The sequence below is a fragment of the Heterodontus francisci genome, chromosome 29 (genome assembly GCF_036365525.1).
Source record: "Heterodontus francisci isolate sHetFra1 chromosome 29, sHetFra1.hap1, whole genome shotgun sequence".
Lineage (NCBI taxonomy): Eukaryota > Metazoa > Chordata > Chondrichthyes > Heterodontiformes > Heterodontidae > Heterodontus > Heterodontus francisci.
Window position 1 is genome coordinate 28,883,278 of NC_090399.1, and position 24,054 is coordinate 28,907,331.

A 24,054-nucleotide genomic window follows, 5' to 3' on the forward strand; every position below is an offset into this window, starting at 1 on the left:
GATCTATACTGCTCTCAGAAGTGCCAATTTCACTCTATTTATTTCCACACTCAAGATTTACCTCAAAGGTAAAATCATTGAAGATTATAAATGAAAGTGGAGTTAAACAGGCAGTATTGCATACAATGCTAAGTTGTGGGCCCAGTATCATTCTGTCAAAATGACTGCACTGGATTGTTAATGAACCATTAACCTTTCTCTCCACTTTAATTATTTATTTGCATCTCAGCTTTTTGTGAAAGGAAGGAGTTGTCTATCGGTAGGAATAACAGGAAAATTACCACAAATAACAGAATTTCTCATCACCTCACACACTTCACCTTTTTTGTATTGGGTCACACACTGAGCACAACATGTTTCCAAGTGTACAGAGTCTGAGTGAGTATACAGATAAAAACATAGACATTACAACATGGACAAAGGCCTTTTGACAAAACGAGTCAATGTCTGAATTCACGCTCCACCAAAACAAGTAATTCTATTCACATTGAACCCTCCTTTTCCCATATCCCTTCAACACCTTCCTTTATCTCTCTCTTCAAACTAAGCTTGAATGTTGACATAGTTTCTCCCTCAGTCACTGGCCCTGGAAGTGAATTCTCCAGCCTCATGACTCTCTGTGGAAAAGGGTTTCTCCTCTAACCTGCTCTAAATCTATTACATTTAATCTTTGATCGAAGCCCTTTGTTCTTCACCGCTCAGCCACTGGCAACATTCTGCTTCTCCTACTCTCTCCCATCATTTCATGATTTTAAGCCTTTCCATCATGGGACTGTGCTGTAGTGGCAATGACAGAGACCTCGCTCAAAGGAGTGGAAGATTGGGAATTTAATATTCCTGGCAGCTGGATACATACAATACACCACCATGTAGTGACAAGGAGATAGAGGCACAAATCTGCAGACACATTACAGGTGGATGCAAGAACTATAAATTAATGGTAGTGAGGGACTTCCAATTATCCTAATAAAGACTGGGATAGTAACAGTGAATACAGCAAAAAGAAGAGGGATTTCTGCAATTTGCACAAGATCTTACTGGATCAGATGACATGAAACTATTAAATGTAGAAAGCAGTAAAGTTATTAACGGATTGCAGGGGGACATAGACAGACTGGTGAAACTGCAGATGAAATTTCACACAGGTTAGTGTGAAGTGATTCATTTTGGGTGGAGGAATAAGGAGAGGCAAAACAAATTAAATGCTACAATTTGAAAGGAGGCTGCAGGAGCAGAGTGTCCTGGGGGTGTATATATATAAATCTTTGAAAGGGGAAGGACAAATTGAGAAGGCTGTTAAAAAAAACAGATGGGCTCCTTGGCTTTATTAATAGAAATATAGACAGGGATTTTATGCTGGTAATGGGGGTCTCGATATCTGGTAAAGGTGATGCTGAGACCCCCGCATCGCCTGTCCTCCGGAAGGCCTGCTGATTCTAGTGAAAATCAGGCACTGAAGAGGACAACAGCCGGCCTTCCACAGGATCAAGGACCCCATTGCCCTTGGAGAGCTGCCGGCGAATCAGAGGTCAGTGGCTCTTCCACTGGCAGCGCCAATGCAGAGTTCGTGGCTGCTTCCAGAGGGGTACCAACTGGAGGACCAGGAGTGGCGCTGGTCCCAGGCCACAGGTAGATCAGGGCAGGAGGGGTCTCACTGAGTGGGGGTTGTGGGGAGAGGAGTGTTGCTGGAACGGGCGGGGTGTGGCTCTCTGTGGGCAATCACTTCCCGATGCAGGGTCACTCGTTCAGGCACTAAGTATCTTTTAACAAGTGAACCTCTGCTTTCCCTCCAATCCCCCAGAGGTGGGAAGCAGCCCCCACGGTTTTCTCTGCTGTGCTTCCTGTGTGGTGACAGGGCTGCCCGCCATTGGCTAATTGCGATGGTGGTGGAATGAGGCCCTTAATTGGGGTGTAATTTTGGCAGAGGCGGGTATAAAATACCCCCATAGAGTACAAAAGCAAGGAAGTTGTGCCTAACCTTTATCAAACAATTGTTGGACAACAGCTGGAATATTGTGTTCAGCTCTGGGCACCAAACTTCAGGAAGGATGCTGAGGCCTGAGAGAGGGTGCAGGATAGATTTACTAGAATTTTACCAGGGATGAGGGATTTCTGTTTTCCGGAGAAACTAGCAAGCTGGATAGTATAATCTTGCCAAAAAGATCTGAAGATTGGGAAGATTTTAGAATTCAGAAATGGAGGACCAAGAAATTCATAAACAATGACAAAAGAGAATACGAGAGTAGGAAGAGACAGAAAAACAGATTTTCAATGTTTCCATGTGTATATGTATGGGAAGAGATTAGTAAAAGTAAAATGGGCCCTTTGGAGGCAGAGACAGGTGAAATTATAAAAGGGAATATGAAAATGGCAGAGACATTAAACAAATACTTTGTATCTGTCTTCATGGTAGAAGATACACAAAACATTCTGGAAATAATGGGGAACCAATGGTCTCGTGAGAATGAGATACTGAAAGAAATCCGTGTAAGTAAAGAAATGATCTGGAAATATTAATGGGACAGAGCGAGAAAAATCCCCTTCACCTGACGATCTGAATCCCAGTGTTTTATAAGAATTAGCTGCATAAATATTGGATATATGGTTTTGATCTTCCTGAAGTCCTCAGATTCTAGAACAGATCCCAAGGATTGTAAGGTAACAAACATAATCCCACTATTTAAGAAAGGAGGAAGTGAGAAAATGGGGAACTACAGGCCAGTTCACCTAACATCAGTATTAGGCTAAATGCTCGAATCTATTATTAGGAACATTGCAGCAGGAAACTTAGAAAATTATAATATGATTAAGCAGAGTCAATATGGATTTATGAAAGGGAAATAATGTTTGACAAATGTGTTGGAGTTTTTTGGGGATGTAATGAGGAAGATGGATAAGGGGGTGCAGTGGATGTAGGGTATTTGGATTTTCAAAAAAACATTGATAAGGTGCCAAACAGATGGTTATTACACAAAATGAGGAATCATGGGATTGGAGATAACTGATTTTTATGGATTTAGGATTGGTTAATGAGCAGTAAACAGACTGTGGGAAAAAACAGGATATTTTTGTGTTGGCGGGCTGTAACTAGCACGGTATCACAAGGATCAGTACTTGGGCTGAAGCTATTTACAATCTATATCAATCAATTAGATGAGGAGAGTGAATGAAATGTATCCAAATTTGCTGATGATACAACATGAGGTGGGAAAGTAAGTGAGGCTAAGAGGGATCTAGATAGGTTGTGTGAGTGGGCAAGAACATGGTAGACGCAGGACAATGTGGTGAAGTAAGAAGTTATACACTTTGGTAGGAAAAATAAAATGCAAAATAGTAGAGAATAGGAAATGTTTGCATTCAGAGGGATCTGGGTGTCCTTGTACGTAAATCACAGAAAGTTAACATGCAAATACAAGCAATGAGGGAGGCAAATGTCATGTTAGATTTTGTTACAAAAGTGTTGGAGAACAAGAGGAAAGAGGTTATCCTACAATTTTTCAGGCATTGGTGAGGCCACACCTGGAGTACTAGGGTCAGTTTTCATCTCCTCACTTGAGGAAGGGCATACTTTCCCTAAAGAGTGCAACAAATGTTCACTAGACTGGCTGCTGAGATGAGGAGATTGTACTCTGAGGAGAGAGTGAGTTGATTAAGCAAATATTCTCTAGAGTTTAGAAGAATGAGAGGTGGTCAAATGGAAAGAATTAAAATTCTTTAAAGGCGAGACAGGGTAGATTCTGAGAAAATATTGCCCTGGCTGGGGAATCTAGCCCACGAGATCACTGTCTCAGAATAAGGGGTCGATCATTTAGGACTGGGATGAGGAGAATTTTCTTCACTCAAAGGCTGTGAATCTTTGGAATTCTGTACCCCAGGGTAAAGGCCTGCTCGGGTATATAATTTAAAACGACCCGGCCCGATCCGAAAACAGCCAACCCGAACCTAACCCGGGCCTGAGCCCATTAATGTTTTTCGTGCCCGACTCGGCCCGTTCCGACACGAATATTGCAATAAATGTAAGGATATCAAACATGTTATTGTGCTCTACCTTGTCCAAATGGTGGTACTAATGGCGCAGTGGTTAGCACCACAGCCTCACAGCTCCAGCGACCTGGGTTCGGTTCTGGGTATTGCCTGTGCAGAGTTTGCAAGTTCTCCCTGTGACTGTGTGGGTTTCCACTGAGTGCTCTGGTTTCCTCCCACAGCCAAAGACTTGCAGGTTGATAGGTAAATTGGCCATTGTAAATTGCCCCTAGTGTAGGTAGGTGGTAGGAGAATGGTGAGAATATGGGATTGATGTAGGATTAGTATAAATGGGTGGTTGTTGGTCAGCACAGACTCGGTGGGCCGCAGGGCCTGTTTCAGTGATATATCTCTCTATGACTCTGGTGATCCTGTTCATCTGTTCTGGCAGCAGGCTATTCCTGCAGATGGAGTTGTGGGGAATCATGGGTGAGCCTGTTCCCGGAGGCTGCACTGTCCAACCCAACCCGACCAGAGCCCGAATGCTGGACTCAGAACATCAACCCAACCTGAATGTGACACACAGTCGGGTTCGGCTCGGGAAGCCAGGCTTTATCCCAGGGAGCTGTGGAAGTTCAGTCATTAAGTATATTCGAGGTCAATAGATGTTTCAGAATTCAGGGATATTGGCCTGGTGCAGGAAGGTGGAGTTGAGTCAGACGATTAGCCATGATCTAATTGAATGATGGAGCAGGTTCAAAGGGCCAAATGGCCACTTCCAGCTCCTATTTCTTCTGTTCATATCTACTTTGCATCTGTCTTCACTAGAGAATAGGATGCTGTCAATGTAAAGAAGTAAGTACTGGTGATGTTGGATAGCATTAAAAGAAGAATAAAAAGCTACATAAAAATTGTCAGTACTCAAAAGTATAAAAGGCACGCAATCTGATTGGGATATATCTTACTGAAGGTGGTAGGGGTGGAAACTGCAGGGGCTCTGGCCACAATCTTCCAATCCTCCTTAGATATTGGGGTGGTGCCAGAGGACTGGAGGAATGTAAATGTGCAAAATCGAGGAGAGGGCTCAGCTCGGTAATGAGACCAATCAGACTAAAGGTGGTTGTGGGGAAACATTTAGAAACACCAACCAGGCACAAACCTAATTGTCAGTGGGAAAAGTATGGGTTAATAAATGAAAATCAGCATGGATTTGTTAAAGGAAATCATTTTTACGAACTTGATTTAGTTCATTCATGAAGTAATAGAAAGGGCTGATGAGGGTACTGTGATTGATCTTGTGTATATGGACTTTCAGAAAGTGTTTGATAATGTACCACATAAATATCCTGTTATCAAAATTAAAGCCCATCAGATCAAAGGGACAATGGCAGTGTGGATATGAAATTGGTTAAGTGACACAACGCTGAAAGTAGTGATGAATGGTTGTTTTCAGACTGGAGGGATGTCAGACAGTGTTGTTCCCTGGAACTTGGTCCGAGAACCACTTCTGTTTTTGAAATATATTAATGACTGTGACAGGTACACAGGGCATCATTTCAAAGTTTACAGATGAACCAAAACTCCAATTGTTGAAAGCAATTGGAAAGATAGTAACAGACTTCAACAGGACATGGACAGACTGGTGAAATGACAAATGAAATTTAACACAGAGAAGTGTGAAGTGATGCACTTTGGTTGTAAGAATGAGAAGGGGAATGCAAAATAAATGCTCCAAATTTTCAAGTGTCTGCAGCAACAGAGAGACCTGGAGATGTATCTTTGAACAAGTTGGGAAGGCTGTTGAAAAATCATATGGGATCCTTCACTTTATTACTAGAGTCATCGAGTAGAAAAATAAGGAAGTCATGCTAAACATTTATAAAACATTGGTTAGGCCTCAGCTGGAATACTGGACACCAATCTTTAGGAAGGATGTCAAGGTATTAGATTACGTGCAGAAGAGATTTACTGGAATGGTCGAAGGGAAGCGGGACTTCAGTTATATCGGGAACCTGGAGAAGCTGGGCTTGTGCTCCTTGGAGCAGAGAAAATTAGGAGGAGTTTTGACAGTGCTGTTTAAAATCATGCACAGTTTTGAGAGAGTCAATGTTGGGAAATTATTTCCAGTGGTTTAAGGATCAGTGACCAGAGGACACAAGTTTCAGGTAATTGATAAAAGAATCACAGACTATGTGAAGGGAGGAAAATTCACGGAGCGATTTGCTATGAACTGACTGAAACGGTGGAAGCAGATTCAATAGTAACTTCCAAATTCTTGCAAGACTTACAAGTGAAAATTTACAGAGCTATGAGTAAAGAGCAGTGTATTGGGACTAATTGAATAGCTCTACCAAGGGCTGGCACAAACAGGATGGGGTGAATGGCCTCTTTCTGTGCTTTATCATTCTAGGATTCTGTATGTCCCACTATTTGAAGAATAGAAACACTGATTCCCTAGACCAAACTCCAAGTCACACAGTGATCTGCCTAATTCACCTCTGCCTCTTCACTAGTACATGGCACAGGCTGTATTTCAGAAAATATCACAACTGAGGATCTTTCCTTAACTTTCTTCACCCGGCCACGACTTCTGTCCTCCTTTTGTAACAGAGATCCACCCTGCTCCTCTCACTACTGGAGTCTCCTCTACTACTCACACCTCACAACATGTTCTTCCCTGATGCCATTACCTTGCCACGAGTTTGTTTCTCTGCACAAATTATCCAAAAACTATCAACAAGACATTGTCACTCGGATGGACCCGCTCTGACCTGAAGTGACATTTGAACCATCCACACCACCTGAGACTGAGACGGGCGCCCAGCAGTTTACAGCTGACAGCTAAATAGTGTGAAATTATGGGATGGTCCTGTTAGTGACCTTTCACCCCACAGATGTTCAGCGGTGCTGAGTTTTTCCCGTCCTCATTCCGACCCAGACAGAAGAATGGAAAGAGTTTCTCAGTGAAAGTGTGGGTGAAAGTGTGGAGATGGGACATGTTGTCCGCATTGTAAAATGACACCTGTCCGGCCTCATAGTCCAGGAACACTCCGATCTTCCGGGGATTCACACTCAGGGTGAGGGGGATGTCAGAGGGGGATGAGAGGGCCACATAAACACTGTCAGGCAGCAGCCCCACAATCCAGTATCCGGCCTCAGGTCTCAGCTCGATTCTCCCTTTCCTGTTCACAGATTCTCGGGCCACTCCCAGTCTCCAACATGTCTTGTTCTCCACCTCCACTTCCCAGTAATGTCTCCCTGATGTGAATCCCTCTGATCCCAGGACGCAGGCAACGCGATCAAACCTCTCCGGGGTATTAGGGAGCTGCTGCCGTTTGACTCTGTCTCTCACACTGGTCCGGTCCTGAGACACGATGAGCCAGGGATGGGCTGTGTTCACATCGAGAGTCAGAGAGGCTGGAGCTGGGGGGAAATTAAAATAACACAGTCAGTGATTTAATTTGAATAATTTATTTATAAACAAAAAAAGACCCCATTCGGGGGCCTCCCGGGAACTCCAGTGTTTTCAAAGGGCTCCAGGTTGTGTTATTGGTATCTGCTCTGACCCGGGGGTTTACCCTCCTGGGATCACTCTGACTCTGTGATCCCGATCAGGAACTCTGTGACCTCCCCTCAGTCTCCTGCTGTTCTCAGCATCTGCAGAGTGACCTCTCCGGAAACTTAGAAATCCACAAGGAATCGGCACCAAAGGCTACAGTGTCACTTGGACACAGACAGATACTAGAAGGAAAGAGAGAAGGAAAAACAGGGAAAAAGAAGCAAAAGAAGGGAAACTGCTGCAGAGGGGAAGAGAGAACCAGGAGGAGGAGGGGAATTAACATTAAAATAAAATCTCAGGAGAGAAGGAGGAAGAAGAGATTCGGTAGAAGAAGGGAGGAAATGAGATCCAAAGGGTGAAAAGAGAGAGAGAGAGAGTTAAAGAATTCAAGGAGGGAAAAATATGGTAAAGGGGAAGCAAGAGAATGAGAGAAATGGACAAAGAGGCTACAACCACAACTCAATCTGTCTAACAACCTGACCAGGATCACAACAAACACTGAAACAACTGGGTAGTCCCCAGATTCAGAGACACAACATGAAACAAACAGCCTGGACACAGCAAACCCACATCATTATATCCAGAAATCTCAATAGACTCTAACACACAATCAGACAAAACCAAACTGTTCTTCATTAAAGTACAGGTGGAAGGGACATTTCTACAGAACACTCTCCTCACCGTCCTCAGAACACAGCAAGTTTATGAGTGAGTGAGTGGGACAAAAGCTGACCACCTCCTCCTCAGCCAAGAGCAGAGAACAGTCACATTAATCAACAGGAACCTTCCCATTACTCTGGAGATAGACATTCCTGGAGAAGGTGCTCGGTCCATCGAATGACATTTGAAAAACAGCAGAACCGATAGTGATGCTTCAGCTCCATGTCCGGACTGAAGATTCCGAGCATGAATATTCCTCACACTTACCCCATGTGTGGATAACACTGGAACCATGAGTGGAGACATAAATTGTTTCCTTCACTCACAATGGGACCAGGTCTCACTGGACACAGGACACAAGGACCAGCAGCCGGGGCAATCCGAGATCAAAGTAGTGCCCGCGGGCCGACAGGATGTATGGCAGGCCCACACAGTAATGTGAAAGAATTAGACCTTCTACTTGAACATACACAAGACACACTCCCGGATAGAATATTCCTTCTTGAAGCAGCATCGCCATTCCCAACTCAACTGTTGGAATATGAGATAAATAGGATTTGTACCAATTATCCTCCATTCAGATGTCAGAGCCTCAAACCTGCTCTCTTACATGACTGAGAGTTTCTGCCTCCCTCTGGGTGAAGCTCATCTTCTAATATATACTCTGAGGAGGAAATAACATGACAGAACGGGGCAGCTCAGTGGCGCAGTGGTTAGCACCACAGCCTCACAGCTCCAGCGACCCGGGTTCAATTCTGGGTACTGCCTGTGTGGAGTTTGCAAGTTCTCCCTGTGTCTGCTTGGGTTTCCTCCGGGTGCTCGGGTTTCCTCCCACAGCCAAAAGACTTGCAGGTTGATAGGTAAATTGGCCATTATAAATTGCCCAAGTGTAGGTAGGTGGTAGGGGAATATAGGGACAGGTGAGGATGTGGTAGGAATATGGGATTAGTGTAGGATTAGTATAAATGGGTGGTTAATGGTCGGCACAGACTCGGTGGGCTGAAGGGCCTGTTTCAGTGCTGTATCTCTAAATCAAATCAAATCAAAACTATTTCACACGGTCACTGTGTGCACGAGTCTCTGACGGTGATCTCTGATCTGGAACAAGACACATGAATTGACACCCACACTACCAAGTTTTATGAATCCATAATCGCAGAGCTTTCACCCCTCCAACTGAATCTCGTAAACTATGTACTGGAGACGATGCACAGTAAGATTATCCCCACATGGTCACCATTGACACCTCTTAATGCTGACTATAAAGTATTCTCCAAGGTCCTGATTGATAGACCAGACAAGGATATCAGTCATCATTTAATCTGAGGACTGGCAGCTGGTTTAAGATCTTCACATCTGGGTGTTTAGATCATAAAAAGGAATATAAGAGATTTACCGGGGTTAATGGTGTCTATCATTTCTCTCCAGGCTGTGTATTGTAAAGGACCATTGAAATATCCGATTGACAACTTGTCATCTGCTAATGATAGTTTATAATATTCCTCACTGGTCCTGTAAATATTAAACAGCAGATGTTATAGATTGACCATCGACACATTGCTGAATTGTTTATGAAATTATGCAGACTTCAGTAAATATCTTGTCCTACCTCCTCTTCTGACACGTTTCCTCCTGAAATAAATAAAACACAAATCTGAGTTGACAGAGACTGACCATTTATATCCAGACAGCAGAAATTAGACTCACATTATTACAAGTTGCTGAGAATTCAGAATTCACATTGAATTCAATAATTATTTTGACAGGTAAGAAACGTGTAGACATTCAGCACTCAATAGGGTTAATCTGTGCTGTTACATTTCAGTAAAACACTTCATCTGTGTGTGTTATTTCACTGCCATTCACTGCTGCTGTGACTAGTTAACTTTGAAAATTCTCCCTGACTGTGAATCGGATTGTCACACAGATAGTAATCACTCAGATAGAAAGAGGATATGTTTGAAAACCAGATTTCAGAAATTTCATTAAACCTTATTAAAAAGCCTCTGATAGAGAGAGGATGCAGATGAAAAATGTGATTTATGTTGTCCGCTTCTGGAAATTCGCATCAGTCTCACTCAGAGACACAGTGACTCTCTCGCCCACCATACCAGATACAGCTACTTGCTCACATAATGTACTATGTATCAAGTACAAGAGAGGAAGTGAGTACATGAATGAGGGGAGTGGAGCAGCAAAAAAGTGGAGGCTGATGGAAGAGTGGAACGACGTAAAAGGAGAGGCCCGGGAGAGGTGGAGGAGCATAAAAGGAGAGGTCGCTTGTGGAGACAATGGTGGTTGGTGGTCCAGATAGGTGATCCAGAGACCCAGGCTAATACTCTGGGGACACAGGTTCAAATCGCAGCATGGCACCTGGTGGAATTTAAATTCAATTAACTAATACATTAAATAGTTTTGAAGAACTCTGGAATTAAAAGCTAGTCTCAATCATAGTGCCCACAAAACTACCATCTATTGTCATAAATGCCCATCTGGTTCAGTAATGTCCTTTAGGGAAGGAAAGGTACCTTCTGTACCTAGTCTGGCCAACGTATGGCTCCAGACCCATAGGAATATGGTTGACTCTTAATGACCCTCTAAAATAACCTAGCAGGCCATTCAATAGTACAAAACCCACTACACAAAGGTTGAAAAGGAATAAAACCAGATGGAACACCTGACATTGACCTTGGTACCAGAACCGACATTGGCAAAACAAGCCCTGTCGACCCTACAAAGTCCTCCTGTCTAACATCTGGGAGCTTGTGCCAAAATGGGGAGAGTTGTTGTGCTTGACTAATCTAATTGATTTTTTTTATGAAGTAACAGAGAATTTTGATGAAGAGAGTGCAGTGAATATTGTCTGCATGGATTTTAAGAAATGTTTGACACGGTACCACATAAAATGCTGGTTAACAAATTTGAGGCTTATGGAATAGGATTGTCAGTGTCAGCTTGGATTAAAAAAATGGCTTAAAGACTGGAGGATGGTAGATAGTTTTGCTGTTTTTGTAGATGATACCAGACTTGGAGATGTGGCAGACAGTGAGGATGATACCAAGCGACTGCAACAGGAAGTAGATAAGCTAGCAGAATTGGAAGACAAGTGGCAGATGAAATTTAATACTGAGAAGTGTGAGGTGATGCATTTTGGCAGAAGGGAAAGAGAGAGGCAATATAGACTTAATGAAACAGATCTAAAGAGTGCGCAGGGATAGAGAGAACTGGGTGTTCATGTGCATAGATCTGGGAAGGTGGCAGGACATACTGACAGAGTAGTGAGCAAAACATATGGGATCTTGGGCTTCATAAATAAGGGTAGTTGGTGCAAAAGCAGGGAAGTTATGCTGAACCTTTATACAGCTCTGGTTAGGCCACAACTAGAGAACTGTATCCAGTTCTGGTCACCACACTTTAGGATGGATGTGAGGGTCCTTGACAGGGTGCAGAGGAGATTTAGCAGAATGGTTTCAGGGATGAGGGATTTTAGCTGCAAGGTTAGGTTGGAGAAACTGGTGTTCTCCTTGGAGTAAAGAAGATTGTGAGGAGATTTGGTAGAGGTGTACAAGATTATGTCAGGTTTAGATAAAGTGGACAAAGAAAAGCTGTTTCTATTAGTTGATGTTACAAGGATTCGGAGATACAGATTTAAGGTTTTGGGCAGGAGATATGGAGGGGATGTGAGGAAGAACCTTCTTTCTGCGGCAAATATTAATGACCTGGAACTCGCTGCCGACGAGGGTGGTGGAGGCAGAGATGATGAATGATTTCAAAAGGAAATTGGATGTGCATTTTATGGAAGTAAACTTGCAGGGCTACGGGAGTGCAACAGGAGAATGGGACTGAGAGACGACATGGACTTGATGGGTCGAATGGCCTCCCTCTGTTTGCAATGACTCTCTGACGCTATATGCCAACTCATTCATGTAATTGTTCAGACAGTGCGGGAGCCAATTAGTTCAGTCACAATGGCAGATCCGTCCCAGAATATACGAACCAATCAACTTGCATTTTTCAGCAAATGCTGTATCCATTGGAGTAATGTAAATGAATTAAGATAGGCTAGCATGGATTTGTTAAAGGTGTTTAACTAACTTGCTTGAGTTTTTTTGATGAGACAACATAAAGGGTTGATGAGGCTATTGTGGTTGATGCGGTTTGCATGGACTTCCAAAAGGCAGCACAGTGGTGCAGTGGTTAGCACCGCAGCCTCACAGCTCCAGCGACCCAGGTCCAATTCTGGGTACTGCCTGTGCGGAGTTTGCAAGTTCTCCCCGTAACCGCGTGGCGTTTTCGTCGGCTACTCTGGTTTCCTCCCACAGCCAAAGACTTGCAGGTTGATAGGTAAATTGGCCATTATAAATTACTCCGAGTATAAGTAGGTGGTAGGAGAATTGAGGGAAGGTGGGGATGGGTTCGGAATATGGGATTAGTGTAGGATTAGTATAAATGGGTGGTTGATGGTTGGCACAGACTCAGTGGGCTGAAGGGCCTGTTTCAGTGCTGTATCTCTAAATTAAATAAAAAAATAAAGGGCCACATAACAGGCATAAGAGCAAAGTTAAGGCCCATGAAATAAAAGGGCTAAGAAGTTGGATATGAAATTGGCTGAGTGACAGGAAACAGAGAATAGTGGTGAATGGCAGTTTTCCATCTGGAGGCAAACACATAGTTGGGTTTGCCTGGGATCAGTATTAGGACCACAGCTTTTCTTGATCTATATTGATAATCATCACTTGGGTGTGCAGGGCACAGTTTCAAAATTTGCAGATGACACAAAACTTGAAAATATTATGAGCAGTGAGAAGCATTATGATAGACTTCAAGAGGACTGAGACAGACTTGTGGAATGGGCAGACACATGACAGATGAAATTTAATGCAGAGAATGAAGTGTTACATTTTGCAAGGAAGAACAAAGAGAGGCAACATGAAACAGTGAAAATAATTCCAAAGTGGGTGCAGGAGCAGAGGGACCTGGGGTGTGGGGAGGGGGTTGCGGGGGAGATATGTGCACAAGTCAATGAAGGTGGCAGGACAGACTGAGAAAATGGTGTTACAACCAGATGAGAAAGGTGTCTAGGGGTCCCTCTCAGCCTTCACCTGGTAATACTGTAACAGGGTTTAATTTCTAAACACACTGTGTTTTGAGCTCCCCTTTTGGTGAATCCTTGTTCACTGCTTTCCAATTATAAGGCAAAGAAATGAGCACAAACAGGCTTTCTTCGGTTTAAAGAAGATGAAATTTCCTCAACTTAAACTACAAACTCTAATTCGGTTAACACCTATGGACACACGCCGCACCCCAGGCTAGCATGCATACGCAATACGCACATGCAAATAGAGACAGAAAAGAACAAAAGAAAAGATAAAGGCAATCTCTGAGGAGGGTTTTTTTTTGTTACTGTGCTTCGAGCTCACTGTACAGTCCTTTTGTCGGTTGGGGCCCAGTATTCTTCTTAAACCTTGTTCACTGTCGGAGACATTTCTCTCTTGGTGGTTCATGTATCTTCAGTAGGTTTCAGTTCCATGAGAAAGAGATAGAAGCAGGCAGGAGAAGCTGCGGCTAGCCAGCCAGGAGAGGTCTTTTCAGTCCAGCGTTCTGCCAGTTCAAAACTCTGTGGCAAGTTCAAATTTTAAAAAACTCAGGTGGCCCAGCAGGTTAGTCATGTGACTAGCTAGTGTGACCACGTCCGTTTGTGTATTCGGCCATCTTAGCAGTCAACCTGGAATGCTAGCTCCTCCACCTTCAATGGCTGGTAATCAAAAGTCCATTGTGAATTGAATGTGTCAGGGAATGGACTTTTGTCCCTTTTAAGCACTGTCTGTAAATATACAAATGTCTTTCCAGTCAAGGATCTGGTGTTTTCTTTAAAATAACAAGTTCTTTCTTTACTCCAGGAACATTATAAAAATCAACCTACATGTGGCAAAATTAATATGCCTCATTCTTGGCAGGTGGAGCCCTGCACGACAGTGGTTACTAAGTCATATGGGATCTTGGGTTTTATAAGTAGAGGCATAGAGTACAAAAGCAAGGAGGTTATGGTGAGCCTTGGTAAAATGCTGGTTCGACCTCAACAAGTACATTGTGTCCATGCTGGGCACTGCACTTTAGGAAGGAAGTGAAGCCATTCTAGATCGTGCAGAAAAGATTTAGGAGAATATTTCCAGAGATGAGGGATTTCAGTCACAGGGATAGATTGAAGAAGCTGGGTCTGTTCTCCTTCGGCAAGAGAAATTTGAGAGGAGATGTGATTGAGGTGTTCAAAATCATGAGGGGTCTAAACAGAGGAGATCAGGAGAAACTGTTCTCAGTGGCAAAAGGGTCGGGAACCAGAGGACACTGATTTAACTTGATTGGCAAAAGAACCAAAGGAGACTTGAGGCAAAACCTTCCCATGCAGTGAGTGGTTAGGATCTAGAATGCACTGCCTGAATGTGTGGTAGAGATGGGTTGAATCATGGCTTTCAAAATGGAATTCGATATTTGAATAGAAAACAATTGTGGGACTGCGGGGAAAAAGCGAGGGAATGGGACTAGCTGAGCTGCTGTTGCAGAGAGCCAGCACAAACACAGCTGGCCGAATTGCATCTTTCCATACGGTAACCATTCGAGGATTCTCTGGTTCTTTTTCAGCATTGTTATTGGTTATTTTGTAACTGAATCACAATATAATCCTCACCTTCAGAAATATCAGCCCGTCTTGTTGTTCCATCTGTTTCTGCAACTTTGAAAGCTCCTCCTCAATAGAATTTAAATTCTCTTGAATTTCTCGAAGGTTTTTCTCCATTGTATCTAGAATCCTCTCCTCTTGTTCCCTGAGATCTCTGATTAAACACTGCTCTTTCTCAGTGAGAATCTGATGCATTTTCGTGAACTCGGATGTGATGTGGGTTTGCAGACTGCTCGACTGTTCCTAACAAATGAAATGTGAAAAATAATCATGTACCGTGATAAAGGGAACAAAACTAACTGAGATCCCAGAGAATCAGCACAGGAAGAACTTACCCTAACTTCAGAAATCTTCAGCTTCTGTTTCAGTTCAGTTTCTTGAGACACCGATTTCTTCTCTGTGAGAGATTTGAAAGAGGTTTTCAGCTGATCCTGGGCGGGATAGAAAATCACAGAATGAAAAGGATAGATTCTGTTTCTGTCTCTGATCTCCTGCTTTTTTAAATCTATGAGCTGTGAAAAGATGTGGAAAAAGTCTAGAACTAATTCTCTCAAACTTGGCTTTAAATTCCTCGACTTCTTTCGACATCAAGACCTCACTTCTGCTCTGGAGTACACTGGCAACTAATGCCTCTGATTTGCTGCTCTTTTGCGATATTGAAAGGCTTTACTGTGGAGCAAGACTATAAGGAAGGGAGATCTAAGCACTTCATTTTGGGACCATCCCACAGAAACCTTTGTGGAAGGATGGGATGGTGGAGGGGCCAAAGGTGTACATGGCATATTGACTGAACTAGCTGGGGCATGGCCATTGGGTGCAGTCACATGGAGAACATGCTTCTACCCAGGGCATAATGGTAATGCTGTTGTGCTTTGATACGACTGCTCAGACATTAGCATGTGTCAAGTCTTAATTATACTGAATAATATATAACCACTGGCACCAATAAGGATATTACTTCGAATCATTTCGGAACTTGAGAATGAAGGGGTTAAGGGGTTCACTGACTCTGACAGCCCTTAGATTTCCAAAATTTATGCTCACTGACCCACATAGGCAAGCCTTGATTTTAAATTTTGCATCCTGTTTTCAATTCCCTCGTGGCCTCACCCCTCCCATCTCTGTAATCCCTGGAACATCTGTACTCCTCGATTTCTGGCCTATTGAGAATTTTAATTCCTAAACCATTGGTGGCTGCACCTTGAGAGTTTTTTCCAAAAATATACATTATTATAAAAATTTTAAAAATACGTGACAAAACAATTCAAATTGGACATTTTATAAAATGTACTGTCATGCAGGTTCCCACCTGCCAAGAATGAGGCATATTAATTTTTATTATACGAACATTGATTTTTAAACTGTTACTGGAGTAAACAAAGAACTTGTTAAAAAAACCCACAATGGATCGTGAATGGAAAGACATTTTTGCATATTAACAGACTGTACTTCGAAAGGACAAAGAGGCTATTCCCTGCACCAATTTATCCCACAATGAACCTTTGATCACCAGATATTGTGTGTAGAGGAGACATTCCAAGGTCTGCTAGGCCAAGACAATTCACAGGGACCAGGACTGGTTAGGCCAGCTGCTCACATGACTAACTGGCTGTTGCAGGTTTTTTTGAACTTGCCACAGAGAATTTGAACTCGGAAAGCTGTTTGCTCCTGGACTGAGAAGACCTCTCTTCTGCCTGCTCCCATCTCTTTCTCATGGAACTCCAAAACCCGCTAAAGACACATGAACCCCAAGAGAGGAAAGGCTCCAACACTGAACACGGTTTAAGAAGACTACTGGGCCCCAATGAAAAGCAAGACTACCTATAATCAAGTCTACACAGCAAGCTCAAAGCACAGTAAGAAACCCCCTTCAGAGATTGCCTCTGAAGTTTTCAGTTTATTTTGCGTCTGCTCTTTTCTGTCCCTATTTGCATGTGTGTATCGCGTGTGCATGATAGCGTGGGCACGTCGTGTATCCATAGGCGTTAACCGAATTACGATTTAAGTTTAATAAAATTGCACTTTTCGTCTTGAAACCAGAGAAAACCTGGTTTCTTTGCCTTATCATTTGAAAGTGGTGAATCAGGATTCACGAAGGAGGAGCGAAAAAAAACGGTATGTTTAAAATTAAACCCTGTTACAGTAAGACCAGGTGAAGATTGAAAGGGAACCCGTACACCTCTTTCCCACCTGGTCATAACATGCACTAAAAAATTTTTAAAAAGGAAAAAGAAAAGAAGGAAAAATAAAGGGAGGGACGGCCAAATCTAGAGCCCCATGGATGTCAAGGAGCCTGCAGCGTAAGATAAGGCAGAAAAGGAGAGCTTGTGTCTGGCATGGAGAACTCAATACTACAGAAAGCCGAGAGGAGTATAGAAAGTGGAGGGCTGAAATCAAAAAGGAAATTATGAAAGCTAAGAAATGGCACGAAAGAGTGTTGGCAAGCAAAAATAAGGTGAACCCAAAGATGTTTTATCAATACATTAAGAGTAAGAGGATAACTAATGAGAGAGTAGGTCCCATAAAAGACCAAAAAGGTAACCTATGTTTAGGGGTGAAAGATGTAGGTATGGTTCTTCATGAATACTTAGTATCGGTCTTCACAAAAGAGGGGGTGATGCAGATATTGTAGTTAAAGAGGGCTGTGAAGTATTGGATGTGATCAACATAGGGAGAGAGGATGTATTAATGGAATTAGCATCATTGAAAGTGGATAAATCACCAGGGCCAGATGAAATGCACCCCAGCCTGCGAAAGGAAGCCAGGGAGGAAATAACGGAAAGTCTGTCTATCATTTTCTAGTCCTCACTAGATACAGGTGTGTTGCTGGAGGATGGGAGAACTGCTAATGTACTTTTGTTTAAAAAGGGAGCGAGGGATTGATCGAATAATTACAGGACAGTCAGTCTAACCTTAGTAGTGGACAAATTATTGGAATCAATTCTGAGAGACAGGATAAACTGTCACTTAGAAGTGACATTAATCAATGATTAATGGATTTGATAAGCGAAGATCTTGTCTGACTAATATGATTGAATTTTTTGAAGTAGTAACAAGGAAGGGTGATGAGGGTAGTGCAGTTGATGTTGTCTATATGGATTTTAGCAAGGCTTTTGACAAGGTTCCACATGTCTGAAAAAAAATAAAAGCCCATGGGTTCCAAAGAACTGTAGCAAGATGTATACAAAACTTGCTCAGTGGCAGGAAACAAAGGGTAATTGTTGATGGACTTTTTTTCTGACTGGAGGGCCGTTTCCAGTGGTGTTCCACGGGGCTCGGTACTAGGTTCCCTGATTTTGCGGTATATATTAACAATTTGGATGTAAATGTAGGGAGCATGATCAAGAAGTTTGCAGATGGCACAAAAATTGCCCCAGTGGTAGATAGCGAGGAGGATAGCTGTAGGCTGCAGGAAGACATTGATGGACCGGTCAGGTAAACAGAAATGTGGCAAATGAAATTCAACCCAGAAAAATGTGATGTGATGCATTTTGGGAGGTTAAATGAGGCAAAGGAATACACAATTACTGGAAGAATGCTGAGAGGTTTACAGGAAGTGAGGGATGTTGGAGTGAATGTCCACAGATCCCTGAGGGTAGCAGGACAGGTCGATAAGTGGTTAAGAAGCCACATGGAATCCTTTCCTTTAATAGCCGAGGTATATAATATCTGAGCAGGGAGGTTATGCTGGAACTGTATAAATCATTGGTTAGGCCACAACTTGAGTACTGTGTGCAGTTCTGGTCACCTCATTACAGAAAGGATGTAATTGCACTAGAGAGGGTACAAAGGAGATTTACAAGGATGTTGCCAGGACTGGAAAAATGCAGCTATGAGGAAAGATTGGATAGTTTGGAGTTGTTTTCCTTGGAATAGAGAAGGCTGAGGGGAGATTTGGTTAAAGTGTATAAAATTGTGAGGGGCCTGGATAGAGTGGATGTGAAGGGCCTATTTACCTTAGTGGAGAGGTCAGTGACTATAGGGCACAGATTTAAAGTGATTGATAGAAAGATTAGATGGGAGATGAGGAAACATTTTTTCTCTCAGCTGGTGCTGGGGGTCTGGAACTCACTGCCTGAAAGGATCATATAGGCAGAAACCCTCAACTCATTTAAAAGGTTTCTGGACATGCACCTCAAGTGCTGTAACCTACAGGGCTACAGACCAAATGCTGGAAAATAAGATTAGGATGGGGCTTGTTTTTCAGCTGGTGCAGACACGATGGACCAAGTGGCCTCTTTCTGTGCCATAACCTTTCTATTATCCTTCTATCATTTAATACTGAACATGAGGTGCCACATGACTCTTACCATTCCCTGGTAATATTTACAGTACATTGCAATACATTTTTTTATTCATTCGTGGAATGTGGGCATCAGCTAAGCCAGCATTTATTGCCCATCCCTAACTGCCCTTGAGAACTTGGTGGTGAGCTGCACTCTTGAACCGCTGCTGCCCATGTGGGTTAGGTACACACACAGAGCTGTTAGGAAGGGAGTTCCAGGATTTTGATCCAGTGACAGTGAAGGAATGGTGATATAGTTCCAAGTCAGGATGGTGTGTGACTTGCAGAGGAACTTGCTGGTGGTGGTGTTCCCACACACCTGCTGCCCTTGTCCTTTAAGGTGGTAGAGGTCACGGGTTTGGAAGGTGCTGTTTAAGGAGCATTGGCACGTTGCTGTAAAGCATCTTGTAGATCCTACACACTGCTGCCACAGTGTGTCAGTCGTTGGTGGAGGGAGTGAATGTTTGTAGGTGGGGTGCCTCTGACCTGCTCTTGTAGCCATGGTATTTATATGGCTACTCCAGTACAGTTTCTCATCAATGGTACTCCCCAGGATGTTCATATTGGGGTATTCAGTGATTGTAATGCCATTGGTATCCAGTGCCTTCAGTCATTTCTTGATATCATGCGGAGTGAATCGAATTGGTTGAAGACTGGCATCTGTGATGCTGGGGACTTCAGGAGGAGGCCGAGATGGATCATCAACTCAGCACTTATGGGTAAAGATGGTTACAAATGTTTCAGCCTTGTCTTTTGCATTGATGTGCTGGGCTCCCCCATCTTTGAGGATAACGATATTTGTGGAGCCTCCTCCTCCTATTAGTTGTTTAATTGTCCACCACCATTTATGACTGGATGTGGCAGGACTGCAGAACTTGTTCCTGATCCATTGGCTGTGGGATCACTTAGTTCTGTCTGTTACATGCTGCTTCTGCTATTTGGCATGCATGTAGTCCTGTGTTGTAGCTTCACCAGGTTGACACCTCATTTTAGGTATATCCAGTGCTGACCCTGGTATGCACTACTACACTCCTCATTGAACCAGGGTTGATCCCCCAGCTTGATGGTGATGATAGAGTGGGAGATATGTCAGGCCATGAGGTTGCAGATTGTGGTTGAATACAATTCTGCTGCTGCTGATGGGCCACAGCACCTCATGGCTGCCGAGATTTGAGTTGCTCGATCTGTTTGAAATCTATGCCATTGAGCACGGTAGTGCCACACAATACGACGGAGGGTATCCTCAATGTGGAGACAGGACTTGGTCTCCACAGACTGTGAGGTGGTCACTCCTACCAATACTGTCATGGACAGATGCATCTGCCATAGGTATATTGGTGAGGACAAGGTCAGTATGTTTTTCTCTCTTGTTGTCTCCCTCACCACCTGCTACATACTCAGTCTAGCAGATATGTCCTTCAGGACAAGGCTCGCTCAGTCAGTAATAATGCTACCGAGTCACTCTTGGTGATGGACATTGAAGTCCCCCACCCAGAGTATATTCTGTCCATTTGCCTCGTCAGTGCTTCTTCAAAGTCATGTTCAAAATGGAGTAGTGATGGGTGTCTGGAATTCACTGCCAGGAATGGTGGTGGAGGCAGAAACCCTCAATTCTTTTAAAACGTACATGGACATGCACCTGAAGTGCTGTAACCTGCAAGGCTATGGACCAGGTGCTGGAAGGTGGAATTAGATTGAGTGGCTAGTTTTTGGCTGGCACAGACATGAAGGGCTGAATGGCCTCCTTCTGTACTGAAATTTTTCTATGGTTCTATGGAGTACTGATTCATCAGCTGAGGGAGGGCGGTGGATGATAATCAGCAGGAGGTTTCTGTGCCCATGTTTGACCTGATGCCATGAGACTTCATGGGGTCCGGAGTCAATGTTGAGGACTCCCAGGGCAACTCCCTCCCAACCGTATACCACTGTGCTGCCACTTCTGCTGGGTCTGTCCTGTCGGTGGGAACGGACATACCCAGGAATGCTGATGCTGGTGCATGGGACATTTTAAGGTATGATTCCGTGAGAATGACTATGTAAGCCTGTTACATCACTAGTCTGCAGCACAGCTCTCCCAATTTAGGCACAAACCCCCAGACGTTAGTAAAGAGGACTTTGCAGGGTCCATAGGGCTGGGTTTGCCACTGTCATTTATGGTACTTTGGTCTATGCCAGGCTCTCTGTCCGGTTTCATTCCTTTTAGATTTTTCCTAAGTGGGTTGGTACAACTGAGTTGCCCTTTCAGAGGGCATTTACGAGTCGACCACATTGCCAGGGATGTGGAGTCACATGTAGGCCAGACCAGTGAGGAACAGCAGATTTCCTTCCCTAAAGAACATTAGTGAACCAGAGCAATTCTGTCTCCATAGGCTTTGCCTCACAAAAGGGTGATCTAAACACTTAAGGTTTGAAGTATTTGGCCAAAGGAGGTTTGGGACCATCCCGCAGATGAACACTTATGGAATGGTGGAGGAACCAGCAGTGTACACGGCACATTGACTGATGTGCTGGCACTAGGGCATGACCGTTGGGTGCATCCGAACAAACATACAAATTAGGGGCAGAAGTAGGCCATTCGGCCCTTCTTGCCAGCTCTGCCATTCAATAAGATCATGGCTGATCTGGTTGTGTCTCGAATTCTGCATTCCTATCAACCCCCGATAATCTTTGATTCCCTGGTCTAAGAAAAACCTATCAACTCCACCTTCAAAATATTCAATGACCACCTTCTGTGGCAGAGAGTTCCAAGGTCTCACAACCCTCAGAGAAATTATTTCTCCTCATCTCTGTCCTAAAAGGGTGACCCCTAATTTTAAATCAGTGCTCCCCATTTCTGGACTCCACCACAAGAGGAAACATAATTTCCACATTCACCTTGTCAACACCGTTCAGGATCTTATAAACTTCAATCAAGTCTCCCCTCACTCTTCTAAACTCCAGTGGAACAAGCCCAGTCTGTCCAACCTTTCCTCATAAGACAGCCTGCTCGTTCCACGTATCAATCTAGTAAATCTCCTCTGAACCATCTCCAATGCATTAGTCACATGGAGATCACACTTCTACCCAGGGTGTAATAGTAATGCTGTTGTGCTTTGATTCTACTGCTCAGACATTAGCTTATGTCCAGTCTTAATTATACTGAATATATCACCATTGTCACCAATCATTTCAAATTTGAGAATGAAGGGGTTAAAGGGTTCAGTGACTCTGACAGCCTGTAGAATTCCAATGTCTATGTTCACTGACACATGTTGGTCCTTGATTTTAAAATTCACATCCTTGTTTTCTATTCTCTCCACGGCCTCACCTCTCCCTATCTCTGTAATCCCCTCCAGCACCACAACCCTCTGATACATCTGTGTTCCTCCAATTCTGTCTGACAGAGCATTCCCAATTTGAATTGATAAACCATTGGTCGAGGCGCCTTGGTTGCCGAGGCCCCGAGCTCTGTAATAAAAGCAAAATACTGCAGATGCTGGAAATCGGAAATAAAAACATGAAATGCTTGAAATACTCAGCAGGTCTGGCAGCATCTGTGGAGAGAGAAGCAGAGTTAATGTTTCGGGTTAGTGACCCTTCATCAGAAGCTCTGTAATTCCCTCTCTAAACCTCTCTGACACTCGATCTCGCTTTCCTCCTTGAATATCCTCCTTAAAATCTATCTCTGACCAAGCTTTCCAGCATCTCCCCGACTGTCCTCTTTCCTGGCTCTGTGTCTAATTTTGATTTTTAACAGGCCTGTGAAGCGCCTTGGGACGTTTTATTATATTAAAGGCGCTCTATTAAAATGACCTGGTGTTGTTGTAAATTATGCAAATTCGTTAAAATAATCAGGTGATAAAATCTGTCCTTCTTTACCTTGTAGATTTCAACAGCTTCTGTAATCGGTATGAAGCGGTGGGCTCTGTGTTCCCGCGCATCAATACAAGTGTAACAGATGAGTTTCTTGTCAGTTTCACAAAACAGCTTCAGTTCTTCCTGATGTTCCTCACACTTAAGTTTACTTTCCTTCTCTTTCGGATTCAGGTTTAATTTCCGAGCTTTCTCCGCCAGACTCGCTAAGGCCCGGTTAACCTTGAGGTTTCTGTCCGGAAATTCCTCTCTACATTCCGGGCAGGAGTTTCTCTCCTCCTTTTCCCAACACTGTGTGATACAGGAACGGCAGAAGTTGTGTCCACAATCCAGTATAACCGGATCGGTGAAGAATTCAAGACAAATGGGACAAGTTACCTCCTCGGTCCAACTCTCGGGCTGCTGTCTGGAAGTCATGTTCACACTCAGCACTTCCTGATTCAGACCGCTTTCAGTTTCGATATCCGAGTGCTGCCGAACACATTCGGTTCAGTGATTTCCCGATCAGGAAAACTGCAATACTCAGGGAATTCACTCCCTCCTTTAAACTCCAGCTGGATTCCATCAATAGGTGTCACTACAGGACAATATTTCTCAACCAGGTAGTTTTGTCGGTTTTCTGTAAAAGCTCTTGTTCCTGGAACCCCGTGTGTTTACTTTATGTTCAGTGAAGGACTGCATTAAACAAACCGATTTACTCCGTGTATCAGTTTAATGTTGTCTGGAGCCAGGAAACACGCTCAAAAAGTGCTGAAATAATTGCTCTGATCTCAAATGTTTTCCAGTAGAGTGAATATGTCAGAAACTATTTGTGATAATTATTGTGGATTTGTTAAAATATTTATTACACCATCCTTCACACTTTAAAATTATTTTATAACAGTTTATTTATAATTGTGACATAATATACTAATATATAAATTTCGAGCAGATGTGACGTTATGTTGTTCAACATTTTCAGTGCGGGTTTTCCGATTGGGAGACAGTTCTGGTCATATTTCACTTTCTGACAATTTGAGAGTGAGAGCCGGGCAGACCTGGAGGGGTCTTGGTGAATTG

General features: G+C 43.4%; 1 protein-coding gene across 1 annotated transcript; it reads right to left on the reverse strand.

Moving 5' to 3' along the window:
* Positions 1-23,432, reverse strand: LOC137346214 (zinc-binding protein A33-like). Its single transcript, XM_068009637.1, has 6 exons — positions 23,002-23,432; positions 15,194-15,289; positions 14,868-15,101; positions 9,792-9,814; positions 9,579-9,694; positions 1-7,386 (listed from the first exon to the last, which is right to left on the reverse strand). Exons 1-6 carry the CDS (start codon positions 23,410-23,412, stop codon positions 6,836-6,838), a joined length of 1,431 nt encoding a protein of 476 aa, XP_067865738.1. The 5' UTR covers positions 23,413-23,432; the 3' UTR covers positions 1-6,835.
* Between the last annotated feature and the right edge of the window lie 622 nt (positions 23,433-24,054).

What these genes read in the sequence shown, in the direction of transcription:
- LOC137346214 (XM_068009637.1), bottom strand. Translation starts at nt 23,412, where the DNA reads ATGACTTCCAGACAGCAGCCCGAGAGTTGGACCGAGGAGGTAACTTGT. An exon ending in ACGGGCTGATATTTCTGAAG is followed by an intron (nt 9,815 to 14,867) that starts GTGAGGATTATA and finishes TATTTATTTCAG; the next exon opens with GAGGAAACGTGTCAGAAGAG. An exon ending in GATAGACACCATTAACCCCG is followed by an intron (nt 7,387 to 9,578) that starts GTAAATCTCTTA and finishes ATTTCCCCCCAG; the next exon opens with CTCCAGCCTCTCTGACTCTC.